The sequence below is a fragment of the Rhea pennata genome, chromosome Z (genome assembly GCF_028389875.1).
Source record: "Rhea pennata isolate bPtePen1 chromosome Z, bPtePen1.pri, whole genome shotgun sequence".
Classification (NCBI taxonomy): Eukaryota; Metazoa; Chordata; class Aves; order Rheiformes; family Rheidae; genus Rhea; species Rhea pennata.
Window position 1 is genome coordinate 54,376,891 of NC_084702.1, and position 9,585 is coordinate 54,386,475.

Sequence of the window (9,585 nt, forward strand, 5' to 3'; positions counted from 1 at the left end):
CCCGGGCCCGGGCCGGGAGGCGTCGCCGATGCCGCGGTGGCCCGGTGAGGAGCCGGCGGGCTCGGAGGAGGCGGAGGCGCCGCCGGCCGATGGCGCCTTCCCGCCGCCGCCGCTGCCGCGGCAGCCGCCCTGCGGCCCGGGCGAGCTGAAGCCCGTGCGGCGCTTCGTCCCGGACTCGTGGAAAAGCTTCTTCAGGGGGAAGCGCCGCGGCGGCGGCGGCTCCGGCTGGGGCAGCGCCGCCTCCGACATCAAGTTCGTCTCGGAGGGCGCGGAGTGCTCGCCGCCGCCCTCGCCGCCGCCGGCCGCCGGCTCCTGGCCGCCTGGCGGCGGCTGGCGGCGCGCCGAGGGCGAGGCGGCGCTGCCCGGCGAGGCCATGCTGCCCGGCGGGGCGGCGCTGCCCGGCGAGGCGGCGGCGGGCGGCGGGGCGGCGGCGGGCGGCGGGGCGCGCTACGCCTACATGAAGTCCTGGGCCGGGCTGCTGAGGGCGCTGTGCGCGGCGGAGCTGCTGCTGGGCGCCGCCGTCTTCGCCTGCGTCTCGGCCTACGTGCACAAGGACAACGAGTGGTACAACGTGTTCGGGTACTCGCAGCCCTACGGCCTCGCGGCTGGCGGCGCCTACGGCGGCTACTACTACGGCGGGCCCAAAACGCCGTTCGTGCTGGTGGCGGCGGCGGCGGCGTGGATAGCCACCATCGTGCTGCTGGTGCTCGGCATGTCCGGGTACTACCGCACGGTCCTGCTGGACTCGAGCTGGTGGCCCCTGACCGAGTTCGGGGTTAACGTGGCCCTGTTCTTCCTGTACATGGCGGCGGCCATCGTGTACGTGAACGACGCCAACCGCGGCGGGCTCTGCTACTACCAGCTGTTTCAGACGCCGATCAACGCGACCTTCTGCCGCGTAGAAGGAGGTCAGATAGCGGCGATAATCTTCCTGTTCGTCACCGTGGTGCTCTACTTAATCAGCGCGGTGGTCTCCCTGAAGTTATGGAGGCACGAAGGAGCCAGGAGGCACCGCGAGCGCACGGCGCGGGAGGTAAGGCGTCGGGTACGCCGTCCGTCAGTCCGTCGGTAACACGGCACTTGCGGCGTGGCGGGGAGCGGCTGGAGGCTCCCGCTCGCGCCGTGGAGCGAGGCCCGACCAGCGCGTCTCCCGCAGCAGTTCAGAGCCTCTGGGCGACCGCGTTTGCTGCTCTTACTGATGAATTCGAGACTGCTGAACAAAAGTCACTTTCTGAGATACCTGGTGCAAATTTACGTTGCTTTCCTTTTTCTTTTATTTATTTATTTTTTCCTTTTAATTGACTTTGGTAAGGAACTGGTTCTGTTCTCTTTGTAATGCTCAGTTTTCTTCCTGCATCAGCTGATGACCTGCTTCCTGGCATATGTTTTCCAAACACAGGACGAAGTGAACAATGTGCCTGTTCAGCCGTTCAGCAGGGGAGGGCTTAAAGCCACCAAGCCTTTGAAGTCTGTGCTTGCAGCAGGTTAAGCGCTAGGGTGAATGACAGTAAAAAGAATAGTTACTTTCGCATTTCAAAGATAACTTCAAGCTACTTCCTTACGTCTTCTTAGCTTTCCTTGTGATAGTATAGATAATAGTAAAAACAAAATGGAAACCTGAGACACCAACATCTAGCCAGTCAGTTTCTTTCTTTTTAAATCCTTAAAAAAAAATCTAGGAATTGCAGCTATCGTATAATAAATTTGGAGGGGGAAAAAAAGGCGGATGAACCTAGGTCAATTTTCGTTAGAGTATTTGTGCTGACCTCTAGTGCCTCTCTCCCTTTTCTGAAAGCAAAAGAGGGAGGGAATCTTGATTCTTTATAGCGAATTCTTTTAGTGATTGAACAAGGTACGTGAAGGGATTGCTATAAAACATCAAGAACAAATAATTCTATGCGTTCTTTCCTTGTTAAGCTTTTTGATTTTTCTTAAATAAGAGGTAAATGAGATAAATTGATCAGATTGGTCAAGAACTTAACTGTATGCAGTTTAAGTACCGTATCTTGCATAAAACTAAGATTCCCCTTTTGAAAAATAAGTTGCAGTTCTATGATTAAAACTTTTCTTAATTTTTGCACAAGTTAAAAAAAAATAATTGCTGGAATTACGCAGAAAGTGCTCACTCCTCCAGGCTGTTTTCAGTGTTATTTTATCCCAGTCACTTAAGACTGTTTCTAAAGAGAATGCTTTTACAATACAGGTTAGGCTCTGGAGAGTGTTGTGCAAGATAGCTGCTGGTTGAGTTACTGGTTAGAGCACTGAAATGTTTTCTAAGCCATGACCTAGGCCTCAGAGTGTCAGTGAGTTAATATATGCTGGAATGTGCAGTAATAAAAGTGACTGGGTGCAGTATTTAATCTGATTTGTTCCTTACAGCTATTGGGGGAGATCCTGTTACTGTTTTAGGTTGGAGTTTTTTTGTGTTTTTTGAGACTTCTTTTTCTGCCATTTTTAAACAGTTTTTTAAATCTACTGATCTGAAAAGTTATTTCTTATTCTAAATTTGTTCATACTTAAATATGCATGCATAGTTATCTGTACAATATGATTTTGATAGAGTTTAGATTTTAAGAATCTGTGTTTTTGTGTACTATTTATGCTGAAATTAAAGCTTTTTTTTTTTTTGATAGATGAAAACACAGTCGTCTTTACCAGAAAAGAAGGTAAGAAACAATTTATATTTGTTTCATGACTGGTATTTCCAAATGTTTATTCTTTTTCTTGTGACTCTGTTTTGATTGACTGGTTCTAGTTTTTATCCTGCTAGGAAGAGATCAGGTTTATTTCTTTAATGCAGTCCAGACAATGTCCTTCTACCCAGGAGACCGAGAAGGAGCTCATAAAGAAGTTTCTGCTAGTTAGGCTAGGTTTTAAGTTTATAGTGTCAGCAAATCTGATGACTGCCTCTGTGTGTACTCTTACTCTTTCATTGAACAAGTCCCGCAGCATTCACCACAGTAGGTTGCAGACATCACTGTAACAGCAGAGCATCTCCTGTGTTGCAGGTTTTAGGGCTTTATTTATTTTAAGCTCCTGACTGCTTGTTTAAATTGGAGAAGAGGCAGTGAAGCACAGTGATAGGTATTCATTGAGCTGACGTTTGCTCCTGTATCTGAGGCTGCTCCAAAGTCCACCCTGTGAGCTTTGAAATATCAACAAATGCCAGAATCTGTCATATTGGAGGAGGATTTTAGCGCTTCCATTGCGCAAAGATGCAAGTGCATACAATATGAAGATTGTATAGGATCTTAATACAGCAGATGTTGATGATTCTCCGAGAATCAATGACATTTCTTTCAGTCTTAAATACCTTTGATTAAATACTGTGAACTTCTCACTGCTGTTTTCTCAGTAGCTCACTTCAATACTGAATCAAGATCCTTCTTTCTATACGCTGAGGCAGGACTCCCATGTGTTGTTGCTTCTGGGTCCACGGAGTTGTACAACAGGGAACGAGGGAAAACAGACATGAGAGAACTGAATGATTTCTGTCCATTGGCAAAGAGTCGCAGATTATACAGAAACCCAAGGAAACTTTCTTAAATTACTTTTTCGGGGCATATGGGACAAATCTTTCCAAGAAGTATTTATTTCTCACTGGAACAGCTATTAGGACAAATGTAAGATGACTATTTGTGAGAAATATTACTCTAACACCTTCTTAATTTTCTAATTTTAATAATATATACAGTTTTCATGTACTTCTGTTCAGTCCTTGTATCTCTGTCTTCAAATTAGTCAGATGTTTTGTAGTTTATGTATATTGGTTTTGAAGTAAATCTGACTTTTATTAAAGTTTTTTTTTTCTTTTAAAACCTAGTATGAAAGCATTGACAGTGCAGGAGAAGAGATCACTTACAGGCAGCTTAAATCAGTGGAAGAGAAACCTGAACAACTTAATGGTCATATACCTGCAGGCCACATTCCTAAACCTATAGTGATGCCAGACTACTTAGCGTAAGTGACTTAGTTTTGATGAACAAACTTAGCGGAGAATATTTGAATCAGTTTTTTCACTCAGTGTTTCTCATACATACATTTCATGATTTCTCTGCCATTCTTTGCATGTGGTGGATCTCAGAATCTTACTGAAGTGAGTGTTAAACTAGAGAGGATGGGGGCTGGTGTCAGCGGCACAGAAACAGTAATACAAATGAAGAATCTTAAATTAAAAAGAAAAAGCTCGAATGTTAAAATACAGTATTGTATTGTACATGTAGCATATACAATAATTACTGAAGGAACAGAAGACCATACAGACAATTCTTGTCCTTTTTAGTTCCTGAACCTGTAACATAATTAATCTTAAAGCAGCAAGGCTAGACCATTCTGTGATGAAGCATGAGATCATAAAAATAATTTTTGTAATACTTGGCAAAGATTTCAGTGCTTTACATATATGCAAATTTCAGTAGGTTATGAGATTAACAAACAGTACAGAAATAAAGTACCAAAGTCAAAGGTTTGTGTGTTTGTTGAAGCCCTGTCTGTAATATTAGTCCTTAAAAGCACTTTTTTTTTTTTTTTTAAAGGAAATACCCAGCAATTCAAACAAATGAAATGCGAGACCGATACAAAGCAGTATTCAATGATCAGTTTGCTGAATATAAAGAGCTATCAGGGGAAATTCATGCTGTATTAAAGAAGTTTGATGAGCTAGATGCTTTGATGAGAAAACTGCCTTATAATCCCGGAAGTATATATGTAAGTACCTGTGAAATGCACAAAAAAAAAAAAAAAAAAAAAAGAAGAAGAAGGTATGTTTTTAGGCAGTTTTTGACTGTCTTCATTACAGCGATGTCTTGTAATGCTGGCAGTGACTTGGTAGGAGAGAGAGTTTCCCCAAGTCTGGGGGAAATTGTATATATGTTTTTCTATTTTTTATGTTAGTTACTTTCAAATTTTGTACAAGCTACAGTTAATGTATTTTTGCTAGTTCTCAAGTACAAAACTAGTAGGTAAAATATATTAGAATGCATTTGATTAAAGGAGCAATTCACTTTTAACAAGTATTTGGTAAAATTTTACATGAAGAAATGGAGTGTACTAGTATGGTTAAAAATGTATGGTCTCCCTTACTAGGAACAGGAAAGGATATCAAGAGTTTTGCAGGAATACAAGAAGAAAAAAAATGTGAGTATTTCCAGCTTTACTTTGCTAGTGAATCTATTGAATAGCAAAGAGAGTGTAAATAGACAGGATTCCTGACACTAGGTGCAACATGCCAGCTCAGGGTATGCTTAGCTATTACAGAGTTTTGTATATTTGTCTTTTAAACTCTGGTAAAGTTAGGACACTATGCACTCTACTTATGTCAGCAACCTCATTTGAGAATAATGATCATGTTAGAGTTGGGGGGGGGAAATATTTTAATCTTCTGAGAGCCTATCTCATCTCTAGCATTCAGAAGATCAGTTACTGTTGACTATTTTTGGGATCCAGTTCATTTGTACTCACTGACAAAACCAACACAGCTTTTTTAAAAAATACAGGAAATGTACAGTATTGCACTTGAAAAGAAGTTTTGTGTTTTCTTTTTGGCACGAAGCTTGTATGGACTGTCAGAAACTGATTCTCTCTGTAGTCCAAGAGATTTTGCTTTGTTGTTTATAAATACAGGTAGTAAATGTGTGCCTTTGTTCCACTAAAAACATAACATATTACAAATATCTGGTTGATTTTTTTTAATTAATTAATTTCAAATTTTGCATCAACGGTAGTTAGATTTCATTGCTTTGAGGGGAAAGGGATTTATTTGACATGCCAGAATGCACCTATTTGTATTTATACATTTATATTAAAGTTGTTCTGTTTACTAATTAACTAAGACATGTTAAAGCAGAACCTCTCTCTTCAGCCTGAAAAAAGCGTAAACAGCAAAAGAATGGATGTAAGAAATTGTGGCCAAGGAAAAAGTGTGTGTTTTGAGGATATTTATGTGCTGTCCTTAATCAGTGGCATCATTGGTAACGAGCTATTGCTGGAGGAAACTGAAAGCATAAACATTAATGTAAGGGGGGTTTGTGTTTTTGGCAGGATCCTACGTTTCTAGAGAAAAAGGAGCGTTGTGAATACCTGAAGAATAAGCTTTCTCACATAAAACAACGAATTCAGGACTATGATAAAGTTATGAATTGGAATGTACAAGTTTAGCATTGCCTTGACTAAGGGGATCCTATTTTATATTTTTTTAAACAGAAATGTGTTTTTTTAAGTATTTATTTACTCTCAGAATTTCCTGTGGGAAAAGCAGTTACTTTCTTAATCACTTTGTCACTTACTGTGCATTTCTGATAGGTTTTGCATACAGATCCAATATAATGAAGTTACCAGATGAATTTAGAAAATTTGTGTTAGTATTCTGCTTTTATTAGTGCACAGCCAGTTCTTACATATGCATACTTTTCTATTTGCAAGTATTGTATTGTCTACCAGAGAAAGCAGTTCTAAACACCACACACATGCTGTAACAATTTTAGACTTTATATATAGGCCGTATGATATCAGAAAAGAGCTGAGCTGATATTACTGACTGGGGTTTGTTGAGTACCTAACTATTTTGAATAGTTTTGACAAGTCAGAACTGAGTTTAATAAGACTATTTGCATCTTCATATGCTCTGCTGTATGTCAGAAATCATTGGGAATTTTACTTAAAAGAGCTACAAAATAAGTTCCCATGTAAGCAAGTGTAGCACCATGGGTTTTTGTCTTTGTTTTTGTTTTTAATGTTCCTCTGTAGAGGTGATGTAATTAATTTATATTTGACCATAAAGGAACATAGATGGAGGATTAGGCCATGTCAGTATTCCACGAGTATTGCCAAAGACTGGTGTGCTCTGCGTAGTTTTTTTGGATAATCTTGATGGGAATCTGTGGGCCTAAAAGAAAAAGGTTTTCTTCTTCATGAGCAAGGAACAAGACTTTTTGTTTAGGATTATTTTAAGGTTACCTAATTGCAGCTGATTGTGAACTCAGAGATGAAGTGGAAGAAAATTAATTCCCAATCAGAGTACCAATAAAGGATCTTCTATAAGGCCAGGTAAAATGTGTTGTTGATAGATATGCTTTCTAGACGTTCTGTAAAAATTTGTGTAATATATCATGGGATAAATAAGTTTGCATGTGCGAATGCTCTCATAAATATGAAAAATTACGTAAAAAGAATTTCCTTATCCTTTATTTTATTATTTTATTTTTTTTTTTACTGATTGGAATGGTTGGAAGCATCGATAGCCATTTCTTTGTACAGTTTTCTATAACTGCTGTTTCACTGGATGTTTTGTTCTGAAATACATTCTAATTTCAAAAAAATCTTAAGCATAAGCATGTTATTCTGTTGTTTTTGAAGACATTTTAATGAGAAGTGTTGATTAAGATTACTTCAAGACTTGTTAATGATTATATGTTTTCTTTAGAGGTAAATTTTCAATGTTGGCCTTAATTTAAAGGGAGGAAGTTGGGAAAGCTGTTTCCAGTTTAGAACAACGATAGCATCTTTGGTGGTGCAGATGTAGTACTTTGCCTCACCCTGGGAGTTATTTACCATCTGATTTTTGAGCCCTTATTATTCACACTGCAATCCTAATGGCTTCAGACTTGCTCTCGTATTTATCAGAAGTTGACATTCCAATTTAATCAGCCGTTTAATTCCAGGAGTTCTGCTGGATGAAGTATGTAACAGAACAAACTACGGGAATGCTGAGAGAATTAGAAAACTTGGCACCTTTTCATTTGAAACAGACTTTAGTCTCATCTGCCTGGAAGGGGTCTCAATATCTTTTTCAGTCTGAATTGGGCAGAACTCGGTGCCATCCCTTGTCCTTACTCTCTTCTCAGACCTCTCTCTGGCTCAGGTTTCCGTTCCTTTCAATGTAAAGGAAATCTCTCTACCTTGTAAGGGAGCTGGGGACAGGTGTTTTATAGCTGTTGTGCTGCAGAAATGATACAAAAAACCCTTTTGTTTATAAGACATGTCCTTGTCCAGACTCCTGCAGTTTAAATGCACGCTCACTGTACGCTTAGATTTCCTGTTTCTCTCAGTGGCAGTTCTGGGTGTTGTGTCAGGTACCAGGAGAAGATAATTAAAGTTTAAGGCTCAAGTAAAGTGCTGAAAGTCCCACTCCCCCCACCCCACCCTGGCTTGCTTGCTTGATGGTTTTCTCTGGCTGATTTCAAGTCCATATGCTGGTGTGGGAAAGACTTATTAGTACTACGAAAACCCAGCTCCAGTCTCCCTTTGACAGTGGTCTGAGCTTCTCTCTCTGAAAAATCAGTTCCTGGCAGAGTGTCTGCAGAACCATCCATCTTCTCTTTTCTGCCCGAGTTTCCATCAAAGGGCTGTGGAGAAGGGAACGCTGTGCCTCTCGTTGGAATGGGTAAGGACCTGACGGGACACACTGCCTGTGGCTCCCTCAGCCTCTCCCACAGAGGTGCCACACGGGCGACTGGACTGATCTGCTGGGGTCGCAGAGAGAAGATGGGTAGGAGCACCGTTCTGTGACTGATAGGGGTTCGGGCAGGATTGGTGCCAGGCATTGTGGCAGCATGTGCTGAGCATCGAACAGCAGGCACGGGCACTCACCCTGCAGCTTAGGAAGTCCAGCGCAGCAATGCCTTGCAGCTGTTAAGGTAAATTAGTGGCTTTAGCCTGGGTCACATTAGAGACCTCAACATTGCTAAGCAGGTGGGAGAAGAGGCTGGGGGCTTGGTGTGTACAACTGCCAAGTTGGTTTTATTCTAACCTGTGAAGAAAGAACTACTCTAAACATACAAAAATAAAAATACTAGACTAAGAAACACTTTAATCTCTTGGAGGAAGAGATCAGTGAAATACAAATGAGTAGCTGTGAGTTGAAACCCGTCGAAGGCAAGACAAATGGAGAGTCAGTTTAGTTGGATTTAGTTACAGTTAGAACTGTCAAGGAAAGTGGTCTCCTGATGTCCTAAAAAAATGAAGGTATATTTGAACAAAACTGAAATTAGTTTTCTACTTAATACAAGTGTATCGAGGGCTGGCACATGTGTGGGGTCTCTAGACTCCACTCTGTGAGTCTGCATTGTTGCATGTAAATGTAAATGTCTGCTGCGTGGCCTTAGTAGTGTGACTGAGTTTTTGCAGAAGAAAATAATGCTCATTTAAAGTTTGCAAATAATAATTGCCCTACATCAGAGGAGTTAGCATGTTATTCCAATTACAGCTTGTCCTCAGCCACTGAGTGTATGTACAGCAGTCGTCTTTCCTCTAATCTTCCTCTTAGGAGATACCCACCTGACATGACAGATCCGTACAGGCTAATGTCCAAGAGGGACTTGCAGGTTCCAAGAATACAAAAGTTTTCAAACCAGACTTGAGTGACAAAAAGGACTTGTTTGTCTTGATAAACAGCTGGATGACTGTGATCAAGATACCATCATACTCCTTGCTACCTTGTATGTTTATGCAGGGCAAGCAAAGTGTGTAATGAACTTAAGCTAAAACGTGCCTCGTATACTAGGGTGGCCTAGCTTTGACTTATGCCAGCACATCAACTAAAAATCCTGGTGTTAATGAAAAATGTAATGGATTTACATTTGTAGAAAT

General features: G+C 41.4%; 1 protein-coding gene across 1 annotated transcript; it reads left to right on the top strand.

Moving 5' to 3' along the window:
- The first annotated feature begins 28 nt into the window (after window positions 1-28).
- On the top strand, window positions 29-7,272 carry MARVELD2 (MARVEL domain containing 2). Its single transcript, XM_062600495.1, has 6 exons — window positions 29-1,033; window positions 2,634-2,666; window positions 3,824-3,960; window positions 4,536-4,707; window positions 5,086-5,136; window positions 6,040-7,272. The coding sequence occupies exons 1-6, from the start codon at window positions 29-31 to the stop codon at window positions 6,154-6,156; spliced, it is 1,515 nt and encodes a 504-aa protein (XP_062456479.1). The 3' UTR covers window positions 6,157-7,272.
- Window positions 7,273-9,585: the final 2,313 nt, after the last annotated feature.

Bases quoted from the DNA above. Each gene is read 5' to 3' on its own strand.
- MARVELD2 (XM_062600495.1), top strand. From the start codon at position 29: ATGCCGCGGTGGCCCGGTGAGGAGCCGGCGGGCTCGGAGGAGGCGGAG. The intron at 4,708-5,085 runs GTAAGTACCTGT...CTCCCTTACTAG, and splicing joins ATAATCCCGGAAGTATATAT to GAACAGGAAAGGATATCAAG. The intron at 5,137-6,039 runs GTGAGTATTTCC...TGTTTTTGGCAG, and splicing joins AATACAAGAAGAAAAAAAAT to GATCCTACGTTTCTAGAGAA.